General features: G+C 37.2%; 1 protein-coding gene and 1 pseudogene across 3 annotated transcripts in view; one reads left to right on the top strand and one right to left on the bottom strand.

Annotated features, from left to right (window-relative positions):
• Positions 1-22,191, bottom strand: part of PNPLA8 (patatin like domain 8, phospholipase A2) — a 46,354-nt gene that overhangs the window by 3,069 nt on the left and 21,094 nt on the right. For 2 of the 3 annotated variants that reach the window (XM_006161130.3, XM_014592685.2), the window contains 5 exons: positions 21,196-21,290; positions 17,420-17,591; positions 12,037-12,094; positions 8,831-9,025; positions 821-1,016 (listed from right to left, as the gene is read on the bottom strand). In XM_006161130.3, coding sequence (XP_006161192.1) covers positions 821-1,016; positions 8,831-9,025; positions 12,037-12,094; positions 17,420-17,591; positions 21,196-21,290 — 716 coding nt within the window. The remainder of the gene's footprint in view (positions 1-820; positions 1,017-8,830; positions 9,026-12,036; positions 12,095-17,419; positions 17,592-21,195; positions 21,291-22,191) is intronic. The other variant, XM_027765408.1, reaches the window with a different exon arrangement.
• LOC114004498 (centrosomal protein of 19 kDa pseudogene) lies at positions 1,858-3,674 on the top strand (annotated as a pseudogene).

Here is a 22,191-nt window from a genome sequence, read left to right as displayed (position 1 = left end):
GGAAAGAGATGTATTCAAAGGTTAGGTCTTAAAGGGCTTGGTAAACCTCAGTGAATGTGGCTTTTGGGATTTTGTTCCAAGTGTGATGGGAAGCTCAAAGGTTCTGAGAAGGGGAAAGACACGATTTAATTTACATTTTAAAAGGATCATTTTGACCTTTACATGAAGACTAGACTACAGAGGATGCAGCAGTGGAAGCAGAACTTATTAGAATTCCAGTTTGCAACCAACCACATTACTAAATAATCTAATTCCATGAGTACTCTTTAAAAAAAAAATTATTTTTAAATTTTTTTTATTTTTAATTTGACCAGGGGGGTCAGGGGCTGGGGGTACGGAGAGACAGAGAGAAAGAGAAAAATAAGAAAGCAAACTGCCAGGTCTGGGACTTAAATTGCCGTTGGCCATGTGGGAGTCCAGCATCCTTAACCATTATGCCACCTGCAGGTCCTATCCATGAATACTCTAATGCTCTCACTATTATCATGTCAATATCTAAACAAACTTGACTCCTTTAGTTGTTTTTCCTTGTTAATTGTCTTAAAAGCATCCAACCAAACCTATGTGTTGGTTTTAAATAATCCTCCAACCATAGGCAGGCAAAGGCAGCATTGCTCCGAGAGGAAGAACCTCTCTATTCTAGGTCACTTGAAAAGACAAGGGTGAGGAGAAAGAAAACTAAAAAGCACATCCCCAAATACTTGCTCCTATGTGTTTCCAACACACCACGCAATCTCTTGCAGTTGGGATGAGCATATTGTACAGGAAACTGAATGCTAAGAGTTGGAAGTATTTTACGGTAGCAAACAAAGAGACTAACCTTCTGTATCTGTAGCACTGTTGATAACATTAGAAAGTTTGGTTTTCAGGCTTGTGTATGTCACAGTGTTTCTTACATCACTCTCATAACGTCCAGTGCCCAGGGATACTATGCACTCTAACGGGACATCTGGCCAAAGGCATTTACACTCATGCATTGCTAATGCTGAAGGGTTATTCAGAAGCAAACCTCCATCCTGCAAAATACAAGTTAAGAAACATTTCTTACAAAAACAAAAATTGTATTTTAAACAGTAAAAATTTACTTACAGAGAAAGCTGAGCTAAGCAACAAATTATTTAAAAATAAGAGGTTCCTTTCAAAGCGAGTTTATTTTTATATAAATATAGCTATAGAAAAGGTCACATGAAAATTAATTGGCCTCATGAGACAATCTGTATTAAGCTTTCCTCTCCTAATATTAAAGTTCTCTGACTTTCTTTATTGCTGTGCATATTTTGCTCAAAAAATACGTAATGAACTGAATTATTTTTTAAAGACATAATATTGTAATTTAGTGGCTAATACAGATTGTAGGGAAAAACCTGACAGAAAATAACTGTGGTTAACCCAAACAATTAAAACTAATTATTTAGTCATAAGTCAAATATAATCAAGTTAGCTCTAAATTCATTAAAACTTTATTAACAAGTATCACGTTTATTATAATGCAGATAAAATGTAAATGAAGCAAAAACTTTGTTTCTAAGTATTTATCAATAATTAATGTTATTTTTAAAGAGTTAAAAACGAAAAAAGGGTGGGATGGCTCCATGGCCTGGTGGTTGAGACAGTCAGATCCCACAAGGATGATTATGCAGTTTGAGTTCTGAACATACCAGCTTAAAAAAAGATTAGGCATGCATGTGAGCATGCCCAAAATCCAAAAAAGGAAGGAGAGATGAAGGAAAAGGGACTGTGGCATGAGCATTCCTTATGGGGAATACTTTCTCCTCTCCTCTCTTTTTCTGGTGAGCACATGTACTCTCTAGCAAAAACAAACAAACAAAAAAAAAAGGAAAGAAGGGTAAAATATACTGACCACTGTAAAAAATAGAATAAAAATATGTTAAATTTTTATCCTGATCATCAGAAGCCCTCTGGGTCAGCCTCCACCTCCACTTCAGGTGTTTGCGGTCTTGGCCTCCTGTCGGGGAGTTTGTCCCACCTTCATGTCAGTGGGGCAGTGGCTGTCACCTTCTTCTCCAATTCCAGGCTCCGCCCGACCTCAAAGACGACTGACTGTGCTCTTAGTGCTTGGGGTCGGGTGGAATCAACCCCCTCACTGTAGTTTCCATGTGGGCCGAGAGGAGAAGATGCGTTTTATGTACTTCTTCTCTAGGCAAGAAGTTATTATGCAACTAACACATTTTCATCAGATTTCCTCCGGTTTACCCTGAAGTATATGTGGAATGATGTACACTGTCAAGAAATGTGGAATTAGACTCCAGTCTACAGCTATTAATTTATGAGAATGAAACCAAGGGGAAAAGTAGCCAAGACATCACGCCAGTCTGAAACTTTTCAAAGTTTTCAGATTGTATCAGAGTTGCTGAACAGTTAAAGAATAATCCACTGCATAAGAATTACCTGGAATTAGTATCCCTGAGGCAATTAGAGAAGTTATTGTTTTTTACAAAGTTATTTACAGGGGCAGAGGTTGGCAGAAACAATGGCAAAGAGGACCTGAACAAACTAGATGACAAGGAGCTTGCCAAAAGAAAAAGAATCATGGACCAGCTTTATGAGAAAAACCAGAAGAAGGATGATCCAAATTTTGTTTATGACATTGAGGCTGAGTTCCCACAGTATGAACAGCTGCAGTCCTGTGGCTGGAACCCAGAGTCAGCTGATGAGTTCTGGTGACCAACATTCAAAAACATGCTGGGTTAGCAGAATGTCCATGTTTATACAAAGAACATAGATTGATTCTAGGACAACTGTGAAGAACACTAAATGTACACGTTGGATTGGAATTGTTCTGACCATGTTACTTTTTCAAACCAGGACGTTTAGAGTATTTACTCTGAAAGTATGTGAGGAATATCGGAAAAACAGAATATGAGAATCTGCCCTTTAAGGAGCTTGTAATATAATTGGAAGATAAGTAAATAAACTGAAAAACTAATGGCATCAGGCAATAGAAAGATTAGAGCCACATGCTTGATAAAGGCTAATCAAGAGCCTAGATTAATGTAGAGTAGTCAAGAAAGACTTTTTCCTTTGGTGGAGAGACAGGACTATGCTTGGTCCTTGAATATATTCAGATAGGAGCTTGTGTAGGATTCCAGATGAAAGCAACTGGAAAAGGGGAAAAGAATGTGATAGAGACAGGAAATAGATATTTTTATTTGAGGAACAATAAGCAAATTACATTGGTTTGTCAGGAGAGTCATGCATTGTTGCATAGAAAAACACATCATGACTTTCCCACCAACCTAATAGTTTCAAGAAGAATGGAGGACATATAATTATTACCAGAGAATTATCCTGACTGCATTATGTCTTTCTGTGTACTGAACTGTGTTTATTATGTATTTAACTCTGGAGTAGAAGGGTGCCCCTGCAAAATGCCATGTAGCTGCATGTAAATATCATTTGATAGACATAAGGAAAATTTGGACTCTCCAGTATCAGGAAGTATACACTAAAGACATTCTGAAAGCCTGAACCTGTCCTGTAAATAAGAGGTTTGTTTGTAAATTGTGGAATTCACCCATAATAAAAGAGCAATGGGTACTGCCAGTTTAGGCCTATTTACAAGGTTTGATCTATAATGAGAAGATCTTTGTTTAATGAAGTTATCTGTGCACAGATACATTGATTCTTATTAGAATATCATTTAATAGGTATAAATCCTATGTTTTCTACAAGGAAGTTAATATTCATTAAACAAAACTAATTTTTTTTAAAGCATGTAAAATTATAGTCAAATAAAATGTTTTGCAGAACTATTGGTCATCAATAACGTCATGATGTATTTTTGCATAGCAAAACATAAAAAAATACATCATGGCTTTTCCAACAATCTAATATATTAAAACATATTACATAATATTATTATATATTTTATTTAAAATCTAGGAAACTACATCTGATTTAAAATAGTTCAAGTGAATGTTCAGTCACCTTTTTCCATATAACACCAGTTAATCAATGGCCTATTGAGTGTAAGGAAAGAGGTTTCCTGCTTATTGGGTAAACAATCTAACAATCTAAATAAACACACATGATTAAAAAATAATTTTATTTAGGGCCAGCAAGCGGCATGGAGGTTAAGGCACTGGATCCCACATGGCGAATTGTGTGGTTCAAGTCTGGGTCTGGTGAAAATTACACTGGATGCATGTGCATACGTGCTCAAAATCCTGAGAGGAGACTGGATAAGGGACTGTGGTGTGCCCACTCCCTCTGGGGGGGATGCTTGCTCGCTCGCTCGCTCGCTCGCTCGCTCTCTTCTTTCTCTCTGGTGAATGCACGTGACCTACAGCAAAATTGAAACTAAAAAAAAATTTTTTTTTGTTTAAATTGCCAGAGGGGATATGCACTTGTCAGACTGAGGCAGAGAGAGAAAGAGAGAGAGAAGGAAAGGGAGAAAGCACCCTTCAATGGAGTGTGCACATGCCCTTCTCCATTTCTCCATTCTCTCAGAAGTTTGGGCCACATGAACAAGCATGTGGTGTGTTTTTCAAGCTGCCAGGCTGCCAGGGCTGGAATTCAAATGGTGCTTAGACATGTATCCAGCTCTGTTAAATACTAGGCAACAGGGCCAGGCCCTCGAATGACCTTTTTTTTTTTTTTTGGAGAGGTTTTTGCTATAGGGCACATGCGGTCACCAGACAGAGACAGACAGAAAGTGAGAAATCACCCCCCAGGAGGGATAGCCACACCTCAATCCCTTCTCCTCCATTCTCCTCTCAGGACCTTGTGCACACACACACGTGCCTGGTGTTTTAAGCCACCAGTTCCGGGACTGGAACCGCGGTCCACTACATGGGAGTTCAGCGACATAGCCATTACGCTAACTGCTGGTCCCTCGCATGACACTTGATGTCACTGATTTCTTGGCATCTTTCCTGGAATCAGCAATTATCACTATTGAGAAGTGGAACAGATACCGCAAGTCCTTTAGTTCAATTTCCTACATAAAGCCCTACAAAATTTCTTGACAAAATTTTAATACTTTCAGTAATGTGGTACACACTATTTCATGAAGTAATGAATTTCATTAAAAATATTTTAATTGTTAAGATTATAAAGGGCCAGAAATAGCATGGAAGTTAAGGTGCTAGAACCCAAAGAACTCCATGATATGACCCCAGGGCTTGAAAATCACTCCGGGTGTGTGTGCTTATGTGCCCAGTATCATGAAAGGAGAATGGTGAGGAGCATGGCCAACTCCCTGGGGGGGAGGCTGTGATTTCTCATTTTCTTTCTCTTGCTCTTTTTTTCATGCCCCCTATAGCAAATATCTATCCATCTATTTATATGTATACAATGAAATTAACTTTTTTGGAATATAGTTCTCTGAATCTTTCATACAGACAGATTTGTGTAAGTACTACCATCAGAAAACAGAACAGTGTGAGCCTCCCAAAAAACTCTCATGCTACCTATCTCTTTTAGGTACATCCTCCTCTGACAAATGACCTCTGAGAACCACTGATCTGTTTCTATCACTACAGTCTTATTTTTTTTAACTGCCAAAGGGCATATGTGTTTGCAAAGGAGAGAGAAAACTTAAGTGCATGCATGCTTCCTGTGGGACATGGTCACCCTGCAATCCTTTTTCATCCATTCCTCCATCCTGTCAGGATTTTGGCACACATGCACACGTGTCAGGAGTATTTCTCAAGCTACTGTGGTCAGCCAAGTGAGATCTGACTTCCTTAGCATAACACTCAACCACTGAACTATTTATTCTTTATATACTAATGCATAGGACAACTTCTTTGTAAAGCTGACCTTAACAGAATAAATCACAACTCTACTCTTAATCTTGTGTATATGTTTATTGGATTTTATCACCTCTCTAAAATGGTTTTATATTCTTCTAGTTTGAAATATTTGAGGGCAGGATCCAGGAAGTGGTAGCTGATACTAAAACCTTTTGTACCTTCCCAGGGGCACGGGACTGGCACTGAGCAAGCACAAGCTACATCTAGACTGTCTAGTTACAATAAAAATTATTAGTTGTGGTCTGGCACTGGCATAATTTGGCAGGTGGTAGGTAGGCAGTCTCCTGCTAAAAAAACATTCTCTAAGTGAAATGTTCATATAAATGTCTTAATTCCTTTAAGGTTAATATATCTGAAACTGAACATAATCTTTTATAATATAAATAAAGCCTAAGAGGAATAATAATCAGTCTTCAAAACCTTTGGTGCAAACTAATTAACTAGATTCTTTCTCCAAAGATAGGGTATGAACAGTTTGATTCTGGAGGTGGAGATGAAAAGAGAAAAGAGAGATGGGATAATTTTATGTAAAAAGTACAACATTCAGATAAATATTATGCTATTACTTAGGCTGGGGGAGAAATTGGAAGTTCGTCTTCAAAGAGAACTCTTCTTACTTTACAGTTTTCTAGAAAATGCAATATACTCTATAAATATTGCAATAATATTCTTCTCCTTAAAGTCAAAAGCAGATGAAATTTCACCAGCCATCTACATTTCCAGTCTATTTTTTAAAAATCCCTTTAAATTGTCATGTTTGACATAAGTCTTAATGTAAATTATTTTATATTCTTTTTGGAAATGGGTAGAGTATAAGTTATAGGTTGATAGTCTATTTGAGCAGCAATTATCACCCTATTTCAAATTGCTGCTCAAATAGACTATAACCTATAAACTGTGGTCTACCATTTCAGAGTCCAGTGCCTTAACCACTACACCACCTGCTGGCCCCTATATTTTAGTTTTAAATGTGGCAACTTCTGAAGAATGGAAAGAAGCAACTTTGCTTATGTTCTGTCTAACCAACTGATCATTGACATCTTAGAATATTCTTATCAATCTTTCTAGTTGTCTTTTAAAGGGAGAAATATTCCATTTATTTTTCAAGTTTTGAAAAGAGAATATATAATAAGGGAAATATTTAACTAGGTTGCTCAGACTGTGTATTCCATCTGAATACTCTTTTTATTTTTTTAGAGAGATTTTTGCTATAAGCATGTATGCTCACCAGAGAGACACAGAATGAGAAATCACTCCCTGGGAGGATGGCCACACCACAATCCCTTCTCTTCCATTCTTCTCTCAGGATTTTGGGCATGTGTCTACACATGCCCGGTCTGAGTTTTAAGATGCTGGGTCTAGGACTTGAACCACAGTCGACTACATGTGAGTACAGTGACATATCAATTATGCCATCTGCTGGTCCCTGAATATTCTTATTTAGTTAAATATGCCTATTTTTCTGGAGGTCACTGATTTATATAAAAAGTATATCCTCTATATGATTATATACTTTACATAGAATCACATAAGTTATTTTAATCTGTAGTTCAAAATAAATCGAAAGATAAGGTCTGATATAAAAATTGCTAAGCATGAATTTAAATATCACTAGTCTATCTCAAGTGGAAAAGAGAACCTCTGAATTACTTTGATTTGTAATACATATTCAGTGTGACCGAATTAAATGTTATGATGATTTCTTCTTCGATAAAGAAAACAGAACAAAGGAGATAACTTCTTTGAAACACTGAAAACATGGTCCCAAAATACGGATACTTATTATTTAATAATGCCACTAATATTTGGCAAAACTAAAAGTCTGTAGCATGAACACCATTTTAAAATTGGTGTTTTAAGTTTATACATAAATTTACATTTGTAGTGTATAAAATTTATTGTATTCTAAATTCATTGCATCAGCTCAAAATCTTTATTCACTTTATTTTTATCATTTAGTGTTAGTTATGAATTAAAATTTTGATAAATAGTGGGAAAAACCTGACCAAAAATTTCAGATATACAAATGGTTTACATAGCAGGAAAAGAACAAATTACCAGAAATAATCCTCAACTGTACAATTTAACCATAAATTTAAGTATAATCACAGATAGTGTCCTGTCACTGTAGTCTAGTTACTTAAGCGTTCTTATGACACCTATTTCTTATCTATAAAATGGAAATAACTTCCTTTACCGCATAAGTAGCAATGTTTAAATGAGATAATGCAAGTGAAAGACTAAATAAGTGTCTGACACATAACTAACTTTACGAGTATTGACTATTATTCATATCTTCTTCAAAATAAGCCCATTGAAACTCTCAAACAGACAGGGCTCTAGATTTTCAGGAATTGCAGTTCATGTTAAGTTTTCATCACATTTAGTAAGCTAATCATACATACTCTCTAATTTTTCCATCAATAAAATGATAATTGACTGAGTTACATGACATGAAATACAAAATTCTTGCTTAAAATAGTTCTCAAATCTGATGGCTTACTAATTTAAGAAAAATAACAATGAATAAAAATACCTTGAATCATACATATTGACATATGGAGTCAGATAGAAAAAGTCTCCTCAGGACCAGCAGGTAGCGTGGTGGTTAAGGTGCTGGACACTCCTACATGGCCAAACATGGTTTGAGTCCTGGACCTGGTGGCTTGCTCTCTCACTTTGCTTCTCTCTTTCTCTGTGTCCCTCTCTGGTCAAATTAAAAAATAAATGAATGAATAAATAAAATTTTTTAAAAAGTCTCCTTGGTTGATCCCTCTTAAATATAGTGACATTTAGTAAGCGATGATTCTCTTTTTAAAAAAATTTATTTTATTTTATTATTATTTTTTAATTTTCTGTAAGGCAATGTACCCACCAGTGAGAGACACACAGGTGAGAGGGAGGTGAAAAAGGAAGATGCCAGGTCTGGGATTCAAAATGCAATTGGTCATGAGGGAGTCCAGCGCCTCAACCACCACACCACCTGCTAGCCCAGTGCTAATTCTCTCAATCACATAAAATTTTAAACCAATAAGCCACAGAAGTCAACTTACTTGATGAAGATCATTTCCAAGTGCATATTCTGCAAAGTAGCCTGGAGCGGCAGATGAGGCTCTAATGGCCTGCCACATTTTATACTGACAGCCTCCCAAATAATGAGAATTGATTCCAGGAAAATGACCATAGTTTCTGAACACAAAAGCTTTTGGCGTTATCCCTCTATTTACTATGGTGCTTACGGCTGCTACCTAGTAAATTAAAAAGTAAACAATACCATTATACGCAGCAATATTTGGGATCTGTGAAAACTAAATACTATTTAGTAGTATGAATAAACAATCTACAACTATCCAAAAAGATGAATGTGTAACACAAATAGATTGAGCAAAGGGAACCAGGTATCTTAAAACAAGTATTTAATTTTGTTTTTGAGAGAGATTTTTGCTATAGGGTGTGGAGACAGAAAGCAAGAAATCATCCCACCCCTTGGGGGTAATGGCCATGCCACAATCCCTTCTCTTCCATTCTCCTCTCAGGACTTTGGGCAAACATGGCACAAGTGCGCAGTGTGAGTTTCAAGCCACGGAGTATGGGACCCAACCTGTGGTCGGCCACGTGGAAGTCCACTGCTTTAACCACCACGCCACCTGCTGGCCACCAAACAGGTATTCTTAACAAGACAATGGCTAAAAGGACTAAGATAATTCTCAGAAATGTATCACAAGAGAATAATAATAGAAAAATGTTTCTTCGAGTTCATGATTTGACTTAAAAAGACATTCAAGGAGCCACCAATTTCTAGACTTACACGTAATAATTAACACAGCAGTAGTGACAATGAGTAAAAATTACTTAATGATTTATATGGGGACAGAAGGTGGTGCAGTGGTAACATAAATGAACCTACATGGGCCAGGTCCTCAATTAGAGTCCTAAGGCCTCCTTAAACAAGCATGTGTGCCCATGATCCATGCTAGCTGACTCTGGGGGTAGATCAAATCCCAAATTTCTGCAAATAATCCAAGTGTGTCTCAATTGCTATCCATGAGAGCTGTCCATGCACTAAAATTCAGAGCGTCTTTTTATAACTGGTATTTAGATAGGGCTGAATTATGAAACATATGAGTCACTGTTACATTTTTGGGGGGGAGAGGGGATGTTGCCATAAGGTGTGTGCACTTGCTGGAGAGAGACAGAAAGAGAGAAAGTGAGAAACCACTCCCCCTGAGATGATGGTCACACTACTTCCTTCTCCTTAAGTCCCTCTCAGGATTTTGGGCACACACACAAAACTCCTGGCATGACTTCCAAGCTGCTAGGTCTAGGACTCGAATCTCAGTGGGCCATGTGGAAATTCAGCACCTTGACCACCATGCCACCTGCTGGCCCCCACGAATTACTTACTTTTTGAGGTGGCAAAAGTGTCCCTACACTTACTACTCTAGTCTTTTATTCAAAATTGACAACTTCATGGGGCCGGGTGATACTGTGGTGGTAATGCAATTGGGCCCACATGGGAAAGGTCTTCCTGAGCATGTCAGACACACCTGCTTATAATACAGGTCAGCTGAAACTGGGGCTGGGCTCCACTGGGTTGCCTCTCTCTCTCTGATAAAATAAAAAGATGAATACACTTAAAAAAAACCAACAACTTCCATTTAAAAGCAAGTAAACAGGGGCCGGCAGGTGGCAAGGTGGTTAAGGATGCTGGACTCCCACATGGCTGACTGCAGTTCGAGTCTAAGACCTGGTGACTTACTTTCTCACTTTCTCTCTCTCTCTCTGTTCCTCTCTGGTCAAATTTAAAAAGTAAAATACATAAATAAAGTTAAATGAAATAATTCTTTTTTTAAAAAAAGCAAGCAAACAAAAAAAGAAGCCTGGACATACAAGGGGACAAACAAGAGGTATGATGTGCATCATAGGTTCTTCTCCAAAAGACGTCAGTCATCTCTTCATCAAGACGTACAGGTCTTGCCTTCTTTGATTTGCCTATTGCTCCAGCCTCAAGTCATAGACTGTCGCTGGTTGCAGTCTAAAGGAACTCTTTCAAGTTTTGCTGGAATTCTCTATTATTCTTCCTGTAAAGACCATTTTCTCTGCCAGAAATGCTCCTACTCAGCAGTCTTCACATTGAGATCTCATGGCCCTTTAAATATATGCTTTCAGCAAACTGTTTCTGAGCTCCACAGCAGTTATTTCAGAGAAACTATGTTATCTGTTTTGTTGTTGTTGTTGTTGTTGTGTATACCTATGTTGCCTTGGTGGTTGTAAATTACACATGTGCTTTGCTCACTAATACGTCAAGTGCCTAGAGCAGTGCTGGCACAGTGAGCATGTAATTAGTATTTCCAGAATGAATAAAAGTTGAAGATGCCAGAGTTAAGAGCAACAGATGGGGCTGTACTTGTTTGATTTTTTTCATGGTTACAGCTTGTCACCCAAGAATAAATACAAACTGTTTGGGCTGCCAAGGCACATAAATTCTATTCCTTAATCACTAAAGTATTATTAAGGAAAACAGAACTCAAGCAATACTCAGATCATTAGGTTTCAAACAAATAGAAGAGTCACACTAAGACATATCTAAGTGAGATTACATAATTTTTAAATTGAGGTTACTTACACACACACACACACACACACACACACACACACACACACCCTTTAAAAATCTAAGGGAGGGGGCCAGTAGATGGCATAGTGGTTCCATCACTGGACTCCCACATGGCCGACTGTGGTTCCAATCCTGGACCTGTGGCTTGAAAATCATGCCAGGTGCGTGTGCGTGCATGGCCAAATCCCAGGATGATACTGGAGAAGGAACTGTGCATGGGCATCCCCCTGGGAGGTGATTTCTCGGTTTCCCTCTCACTATCTCTGTTTCTCTCCAGTGAGTGTACATGCCATAAAACAAAAATAATAATAATTAAAAAAAGGGAGGAAATGCCACCACATTCCTTAAGTTACTAGGTTTCATTAAAACAATTGTGATAAAACTATTTTTCCTTATTATTAGTCCAGCTGTTCATATGCTTAAAGTTTTGCTATAGTTTTACTAAATATGTAAAGGGACTAATGATCATTTCACTTATCTTCATAGAATGACCCCAATATATAAAAAAGTAGTGTGAGAAATTATTTAATAGAATTCAATTCCTAAGAAATTTTTCATTTAATAAAAGGGTCCTCAGAATAAGTGCTTTCACCAGACCTTTAGTTCTAAACAGCAATTATATTGAAGAAACTCTCAGCTCACCTTAGGACAGGTAGGGTTTCTTGCTGTTTCAATCATTAGTGCAGATCCCATTTTATCCCTTGATTAAAGAAGAAGAAATAAATTATTTCACTATGATTTTATCTCCACACAATCAGGGAACACTAAGCAATTACTATTTGCCCATGGCTTTATCAAAGCAAAATGAGGGACAAAACCCATCTCTTTTAGGAGGCCTATGATCCAATTAAAGCACATAAATCAACATGCAGTTATTTATTAATCTCCAAATCAAACTACAAGTATTGATCATTCTGAGGTGGAGCAATCAGTACAGGCTGCAGTAATAAGGAAAGATGCATGGAAGTGAGCTCGAGAAGGACACCTAAAGATGGCAGGGCAGCAAATTCAAAGCCAGGACTTAGATAGGATAAAGGCACAAAGGCAGGATGAATCTGTTGTTTCCAGGTTCCTGCAGCAAGAACAAAGGAGCTGTGTTCAGATAAGACTGCAGATGTACGCATGGAAAAGTGAGTTATCTAAAAATCAGGTCAGAACATTAGGACTGTAAACTTGCTTTAGTGAGTAGTACAGAGCAGAAGCCATAAAACAAAACAGAACCAAAAAACCACACACACACACACACACACACACACAAACCCAGCTTTTAAAATCATCTGAGTTGGAATTTGAATTATGTATTATTATATAAATTGTCTTTGATTTTCACAATTCCATTGTTAGGGGACTTTATTCTAATACAAACTTTCTTTAGACCTAAAACTCGTGTATCCTCACACCCTAATTAAACATAAAGACTATAATTTTACCAACTTTTCTCATCAGAAAAGCCATGTTTCTAATGACATTTTTCAAACAATACTTAACACTGCTCAACTAGAATGCTAGTGAATTTCACATAAAGCTAATATTTACAATTTGCTTAGTGACCTACCCTTTACAAGTTTTTTGTTTTTCTTTTTTTTCCAGAGAGATTTTTGCTATAAGGTGCGTAGGCTCACCAAAAAGTCAGAAAGAGACAGAGAGATAGAAAGTGAGAAATCACCCCTCAGGGGGTATGGCCATGCTGCAATCCCTTCTTTATTCTCCTCTCAGGATCTTGTGCATGCACGCACATGTACCTGGCGTGAGTTTAAGTCATTGGGTCCGGGACTCGAACCGCAGTTGACTACATGGGAGTTAAGTGACATAGCCATTACCCTAACTGCTGGTCCCTCTTTTACAAGTTTTTGCAAACATCAGTGTAAAATGGACAAGTCCAAAAATGGACAAGACCTTTGTTTTTTTCCAACCTGGTCTATATATTTGATCTTCAGATCAATGCAATGTTATTCTTCTAAGTGTCAATTTTATCTTTTATAGAATTCTTGCCATAAAATTAACAAAGAAACCCTGGAAGCATGTTGTTCTTACACTTTGAAGCAAAGCTCATATTTATTCTTTGTTTAAACCTTGATTTTGTAAAAAGAGCTAAAATGCTTTAGTGGAATTATGAATGTAACTTTGAGGAAAAAGTTACCAATGATAATTGCTTATTTCAGAGACATGTTGAAATATGAAAAAAAATCCTCAAAACTCTTAAGATTTTACTAGATTTAACAATTTAAAATAGTGCCCCTGGGACAGCCCTATAATCTAATGTTTAAGAAAGATGGACCCCCTACATGGCTGACAGAGGTTTGAATTCTGGCCCTGGAAGCTTGAAAATCATATCAGGCATGTATCCTGACAAGAGGTAAGAAAAGGAGAAAGGACTGCAGCATGACTACACCCAGTGGGGGGTGATTTCTCACTCTCCCTATCTCTTTCTGGTGAGTGCATATGCCTTCTGGCAATTAAACAATTAAAACACTGTTATGATGAAAGCAGTCAAAGGATAGTTGTGCTAGAATGTAATAATGAACCACACTTCCTGATAAACATATCCTTGATAGTCCCTTCTCGCAAAGACCCTTGGTTTCGATGGCTTTGAACAATGGGACATCAGCAGACACACCATTAAACTGACACTTGGTAAGTACTTATGTCCTAGGCCTGCCCTCTGGAACGCTGAGACTGAGCAGATAAGAGAAGCCCAGAATGAGAATGACCATGTAGAAAGACCCAGCTGGCCCTGTCTTATTAGCCCAACTACAGATTACCAGCAGAGTAGGTGAATTCAGGCAAGAGCAGAAGCAGCACCCAGTCAAACCACAAAAGCATAAGACTAAACTGTTATTAGTTTGAGCAACTAAGTTTTAGAATGGTCCGTTGTACAGCAAAGGCTGTGTGAAAAAGCAGAGGAAAACAACAACTGCTGGAGCCAGCAGATGGCAAGGTGGTCAAGGCACTGGATTCCCACATGGGCAACTCTAGTTCGAATCCTAGACCTGGAAACTTGCATTCCCATTTTCCCTCTCTCTCTAGTCAATTAAAATAAGTAAAATTGAATAATTCTAATAAAAAAACCCTGCTGTTTTTAATATATTCCCTCTTTAAATTCATGTGTTCAGGCATTAGAAAGGAATTAGAGGGTAAAAATTTAATCTGAAAATATTGTCAAGTGGGTGGGGGAGAACTCCAGGAGGAGATTAGTGACTGGGTGGATAGGAGGGGCCTCCATGACTGGGTTCTGGTGTGTATATAAGACAGAAAATAAGGCAGGCAGAAGCCACATGGATCATGCTCTGCTCTACCTAAGATTCTGCCCTCTGCCATGTTATAGCTTCATTGGAAAGTGGTCCTGGATCTCTAAAATGTGAGCTACGTACAACCATATTTCTATACAAAACCACTCAGTCTCAATGATTCCTGTAAGCAATGCAATAACAGACAAAAACAACAATTAACCTACAAAGTATATTAGTACTGAGATTAAAAAAAAAAGTCTCTGAAAGAACAAAACTTAAATAGTAATATGAAAATATGTGAAAGGACTATCATGAAAAACAAAAGAAAAAAAAAATTTACCGTAGAGGAGGTAGGTCAACAGTACTTTTTTTTTTTTTAAGGTTTTTGCCATGGGGTGCATGCATTTGCCAGAGGCAGACAGAGAGGGGAAGTGATAAATCACCCCTCAGAGGCATGGCCACTTCGCCATCTCTTCTCCACCATTTTCCTTTTGGAACTTTGGGCAAATATGCGTACACACCAGCATAATTTTTTCAAGCTGCTCAAACCAGGACTCAAACCATGGCCAGTTATGTTGGAATCCAGCACTCTACCATGCCACCTGCTGGCCCTTACAGTAAAATTTGAAATGCTCATTGAAAAAAAAACTTAATAAATAGTATTATAATTTTACAGTATAAGCATTGATAAATATTTTTAATATACAAAAGATCTGAAAATAAGTATCATACACTGATAATGACTGGGAATTTTTCACAATTGGAAAAATGTCAGTATTCTACAAAATAAGTAATACATTTCAATTTCCATCTATATTATCTGTGGCTTTTTTTTGGTGATAAAAATAACCTGAGATTCATCCTGAGGATTAAATGAAAATAGTTAACAGAATTGTGAAAACTAAGAAAAAGCTTGCTATATTAATATAAAAGCAAATTATACAAAAGTAAAGAAATAAATTTACAGAATTTGTACAAAAACAAATTGACCAGGAGGCTAAGGAAGGAAGATACAACACAAGTGAGACCAGCTCTTAAACAAACAAACCAAGAGAAAAAAGTTTAGACACATTATAATGTAGATAAGAATTTAAAATATAAATAAAAGTAGTACTTCAAATCAGTTTAAAAAAAAGGAAAAAATACTCGGTAAATGATACTAGGATATTTAATTCATTAATATTTAAATTAATACTTCAGGGAAAAAAAAGCTTGACTCCTTTTAGACTACATAAAAATAAAATTTCAGGTGACTTCAGTATTAAACATAAACTAAATAATTTTAATTAGGACCAGAAAATAATATATTTATCTGTTTTCTGGATAGAAAAAACAATAAACATGAAAAGCCAAGTTAAAAACCACTGAAAGACAGATGACTAACTTAAGATTTTAAACTCACTTAAAAAAAAATCATTAACTAAAAAGCACATTTTCAATGTATGGTTAATATATTTACAACAGAGTGAAGAATATTCCAATTGGAAAGTAAGCAAAAGTTATGCCCTCAAAATTCACCAAAAAAAAAACCTGACCAGTAATAAAGTAATATAAACTTAAATACCAGATTCAAAATCTCTTAAACTGATAAATACTTTCAAATAGTAAATTGTTTGGAATTCAGGAATATTTTGTCAAATGATATACATATTGATGATGCTGGTGGATAAGTAAGCCAGGACATTGTTTTAAAGAACAATTAAGCTTTATATACATCAAGATTCTTGAACTATATATACTCCCTTTGACCAAAAATTTCAATTCTAGAAATTTACCTTAAAGATATAACCAGAGGGAACCAGCAGTTAGCGTAATGGCTATGTCACTGGACTCCCATGTAGTCGACCATGGTTTGCGTCCCGGACCCGGTGGCTTAAAACTCACGCTGGGTGTGTGTGAGTGCGTGCCCAAGATCCCGAGAGGAGAATGGAGGAGAAGGGATTGTGGCGTGACCATCCCCCCTGGGGGGTGATTTCTCGCTTTCTGTCTCTATGTCTCTGTCTGGTGAGCACACGCACCCTATAGCGGAAAACCTCTCCAAAAAAAAAAAAAAAAAAAAAAAAAAAAAGAAAAATCAACAAAAAAAAAAAAAAAAAAAAAAAGATATAACGAGAGATTCATACAGAGATGGAGCATGTCCATCTAAACTATTTTGAACAGCAAGAACATATGAAGCGTCCTTTTCCAATAGGGAAATTATTAAATAAAAAATGATGAATTCATAAATTGGGATAGTGAACCACTATTAAAAGCATGTTTCAAAATACATGATGACATAGGAAATTATTTGTGATAAAATACTAAATGAAAACTCAAGATTCAAAACTACACTTGTGGGGACCAGCAGATGGCATATTGGTTACTGGACTCTCACGTAGTTGATTGTTGTTGAGCTGCAGACCCAGTGGCCTAAAACTCACGCTGGGCATGTGTGTGTGCATGCCCAAGATCCCAAGAGGAGAAAGGAGGAGGAGGATTGCAGCGTGCCTATACCCACTGAGAGGTGATTTCTTGCTTTCTGTCTCTTTGTCTCTCCAGTGAGTGCACATGCTCTATAGCAAAAACCTCTTAAAAAAACAAAATAAAAATATGCATATATTATCATTCCATTTTTGTTAATAGGATGAATACATACACATTCACAAACATATTCACATATATACTTGTTTATCTGTAGGACATTCCAGAAAGAATACATAACTATGTTAATAGTGCTCTTATTTTTCTGTATTTTTCAAATTATAATATGTATATATTAACTATAAATCAGAATATTTTAAAAAATCATAACTTACTTAAGAATCTTTTCCCACGTTTGACTGTCATAAAATGCATGGCTCCAACTCATTTTGACTGTTCCAACAATAACATTTTGTGAAAATACATCTGATCCTAACTTTCGATAAAGTTCCTCACATTCATCCAAGGGCATATGAAACAATCCCAACATGAAAGCTAATATAGCACCTGAAAAATAGAATTTTTAGTTTCTATCCATGTTGACATTACAGCATTTAGGATTATAAAACCTCCTGAGTCACAGATCTGGCTTTAATTCTAGCTTTGATATTTTCTACCTATGTCACCTAGAACATATTCCTTTGCTTCTCAGAGCCTCAATTTTTCTTTCTTTTTTTTTTTAAAGAATTATTATTATTTACCTTTATTTATTACTATTATCATTATTATTTTCCAGTTTGATCAGAGAGAGACAGAGAGAGAGAGGAAGTGAGAAAGCAAGCCACCAGGTCCAAGACTTGAACCATGGTCGGCTATGTGGGAGTCCAGCGCCTTTAACCACCATGCCACTTGCCGGCCCCAACCCTCAATTTTTCCATCTGTAAAATGAGAATAACAACAACTACTAAAATGTGTGTTTATCCCACTGGCATAACACATACTGGCCTAACTTTGTGATCAATCTTCAAAAAGTTCATGGTAAATGTATGTAATAAAAAATTATGCACAGATTTCAAAATTTTTTGCAAAATAAACTCATAATTCCATTTTTCCACAAACTTTCCAAAACCTTCATATTCTGAGGTTTTACCAGGCCTCAAAAAGGATTAAAAAATGCTGACCAATGACAATTTAAAAATACTGTTTTACATTGAATTAAATGACATAGAAGATACTGTGGTAGGTAATACCATCCTTTCCAACCTCAGTAAGTTACTTAGTGGGGCCAAGTAACTGTAGCCTAGTGGTTAAGGGAAGTAGGATTCTAAATGGCTGACCGAGGTTCGAATACTAGCACCAGTGGCTTGAAAATCAGGCCAGACGTGTGTGCACATGTGCCCAAAATCCCAAAAAGAGGGAGAAATGGTGAAGGGATTGTGGTGTGACCGTGCACCACGATTGGGTAGTCTGTCTTTCTTGCCTCTCTCTTTCTGGTGAGTCACAGGCCCTTCAGCAATTAAAAAAATAAAAGAAGTGAGGTAGGTTAGATTAATTAGTCATAGACTATGCTATATTTGACAACTCATCAACTCATTAAGCAATTACTCTTTCAGTTTGGTCCTGAGAACCAATCTAAAAGACATTCAGTATTCTGGGATATCCTGTTAAATAGCTGATTTCATAAATTAAACACTAATGTACTAACTGGTGTGACACACTGCCACCTAGTGTTCTTAAGTGATCTACGTTGAACTAAAGAGAAAATGGGGAGCAGGAGGATTCATAAAAGAGAGTAGGACTGGAAAAAGACATGTATATCATCACAGTTTAAGCTGAGATGGCAACGAGACGCAAAGAAAAAGCAAGACATCACTATCATAATGTATTTCAAACATTTCATATATTTCATTATACTTGGTGTTATTCTAATAAAAGATCAGATTGTTTTTAAAAAATGGATTCTTATGGTCTAACTACATAATAGAAATTATTTTTTTAATTTGTGGAATGTTTCTTTTTCTTTTCTTGTCATAGAGCATGTGTGCTCACCAAAGATACAGAGAGAGAGAGAGAAAGAGAGACAGAAAGTGAGAAATCATCCCCCAGTGGGGATGGCCATGCCATAATCCCTTTTCCTCCAATCTCCTCTTAAGATTCTGGGTATACGTGCACATGTGCCCTGCATGAGTTTCAAGCTGCTGGATCTGGCACTTGAACCGTGGTCTGCCACGTGGAAGTCCAGTGTCTTAACCACTATGTCACCTGCTGGCCTCAGTTTGCAGAGTATTTTTAATTAGCACAATAATTTACAAAAATTATTTTCTTTTTAAACAGAAATTCTATAAAAGTTAGAAGAGATTAAAATATTAAATTAACTTTACTGAAGTCAAAAGAACATTGCCCTTAAACTAAATAAGAATTTATTAACTATAAAAACCCTAAGTACAGGGAACCAGCAGTTAGCATAATGCCTATGTCGCTGGACTCCCACGTAGTCGACCGCGGTTCGTGTCCCGGACCCAGTGGCTTAAAACTCACGTCAGGCGCGTGTGCGTGCGTGCCCAAGATCCCGAGAGGAGAATGGAGGAGAAGGGACTGCGGCGTGACCATCCCCTCTGGGGGGGGGGGTGATTTCTCACTTTCTGTCTCTATGTCTCTCTCTGTCTGGCGAGCACACGCGCCCTATAGTGAAAACCTCTCAAAAAAAAAAAGAAAAGAAAAAAACCCTAAGTACACGACTGGCAGGTGACTTGGTGGTTAAGGGCGCTGGACTCCCATGTGGCCACCCATAGCTCAAGTCCAGACCTGGCAGCTTGCTTTCTCACTTTCCCTCTCTCTTTCTCTCTCTCTCACACCCTGTTCTTCTCTGGTCAAATTGAAATAAATAAATAAAAGATAAAATTAAATAATTAAAAAAATAAAAACCCTACGTACAAACTAACTTAGAATTTGCAAAATGGGGGACCAGCAGATGGCATAATGGCTATATCGCTGGACTCCCATGTAGTCGACCGCAGTTCGAGTCCCGGACCTGGTGGCTTAAACTCACGCCTAGCACATGTGCGTGTGTGCCCAAGATCCCGAGAGGAGAATAGAGAAGAGACTGCAGCATGATCATCCCCCCTGGGGAATGATTTCTCGCTATGGGTATTCTGAGAGGCTTAATGAATACACAGAAAAAAAAAAAAAAGAAGAGAGAAAAGAAGTGAGAGAACTACTGTAAAGACACAGAAAATCAAAACATAAAAAAACCAAAACATTCATCTGGTGGTGAGTTAGCAAAAACTAAGAAATTATTCAGTAACAATCTTAACCTGAATTGCCAATTTCCTCTATAGAAACGTGAAATTGCAATTTTAAATATACACTAACTTGGGGCCAGCAGGTTGCATAGTGGTGAAGGTAGTGGTGAAGGTGTTGGACTCCCACAAGGCTGACCGTGGTTTGAGGCCCAGACCCAGAGGCTTGAAATTCACATGTGTACATGCATGCCCCCAAATACTAGGAGAATGGAGAAGGAACTGTGGCATGGTCAACCCCCCTGGGGGGAGATTTCTCGCTTTCTATCTCTCTGTCTCTGTATCTCTGGCAAACACATGTGCCTATAGCAAAAATCTCACTCAACACACACACGTGTGTGTGTGTGTGTGTGTGTGTGTATGTGTGTGTGTATATATATATATATATATATGTCAACTAATAATATTTAAAAGTTTTTTAAACTCAGATTCTCGTATTTATCAACTTAAATTCTGGATTCAAATCAAATAATAAATGATAGAGAAAGCTATTTCCTAATAGAGACATCCCTCACAAAAAAGATCTTCTCTATTTTAATTTTCTCTTGTTTCAATTAAAATCTGAGTACTTACTTTCCTTCCAATTCATCACTTTCCTTAAGGTGAATATATATCACAAAGAAAACTTCACAGTTTTCACTAGTTACTTATTTAAAACATATTAGTTAAGCAAATAAAAGTCTATTTGTGAATGTTAATTTACTTACAACAAACATTTTAAAACGTCATTAAGCAAATGGAAAAATTATTCATCATCAAAACATGAAACAATTACCTATCATTTCATAGAATGATGTGATCGTAAATGTAAGTACTTAGTGGTCTTTTCCTTAATACACTGCAGAAACACACCACTTGTACACAATAATTACCTGTGCTCACACCACAAATATAATCAAAGAGTTGATGCACTGGCTTTTGAGTTAGTTCAACTAGTTTTCGCAGAGTTTGAAGAGCAACCACACCCCTAGAGAAGAGATTAAAGGCAAAATGAGAAGTCCTGTTTCAAAGAAAATTAACTAAAGCTAATGAATAAAACAATTTCACAAATTCCTTTTGTAGTATCAATGTTAACATAAGTACTAATAATATGAGTAAAAAGAAAAAAAAAATGACCTGATTTTTAGGATAGCTATTTTTTTTTTTTTTTTTAATTTTCTACAGGGCATGAGCGCTTGGCAGAGACAGACTATAAATGTGAGAAAAAAACTCCTGGGAGGGAGGGATGGCCACACCATAATCCCTCCTCTTCCATTCTTCTCTTGGGATTTTGGGCATGTATGTACACATGCATTTTTCAAGACACAGGATTTGGGACCTGAGCCACAGGTGCAGGAGACCTTATGGGAGCCAGCCACCTTAACCACCACACCATCAACTGGCCTCCAAGATCATTTTGAAAATCTATCTAAATAAAAGTTGTGCTACAGCAGTATAATTTAAAATTCATACTACTATATCTTTAAACAATAATACAAAGATATGCAAATATAAGAAATATTTTAAAAGTTTTATTTATTCCATGAATGAGAGAAGCAGGGAGACAGAGAGAGATGCATCATCCCTAACAGGGTTTCCACACTGCAAGCCATCCTCAGGCTCAGCCAGACCAACCCATAGATACACACGTGACCAGAGTATTCAGAGAAGTCACTGCATGTGAAGGGGTAACTTTCCCATGTGTGTCTGCCTCCCACAGTGTTGTGTTCTGCCACTGTGCCATCGTCCATCCCTTAAGATATTTTTTTCAAACACCCCAACTCTGGAAAACACTTAAAACTTCCACTTGAGGGAACCAGCAGTTAGCGTAATGGCTATGTCGCTGGACTCCCACGTAGTCGACCACGGTTCACGTCCTGGACCCGGTG

The sequence above is a fragment of the Tupaia chinensis genome, unplaced genomic scaffold (genome assembly GCF_000334495.1).
Source record: "Tupaia chinensis unplaced genomic scaffold, TupChi_1.0 Scaffold138322_1, whole genome shotgun sequence".
Classification (NCBI taxonomy): domain Eukaryota; kingdom Metazoa; phylum Chordata; class Mammalia; order Scandentia; family Tupaiidae; genus Tupaia; species Tupaia belangeri.
The sequence above is the reverse complement of the archived record's forward strand: the minus strand, read 5'-3'. Positions and strand labels throughout refer to the sequence as shown.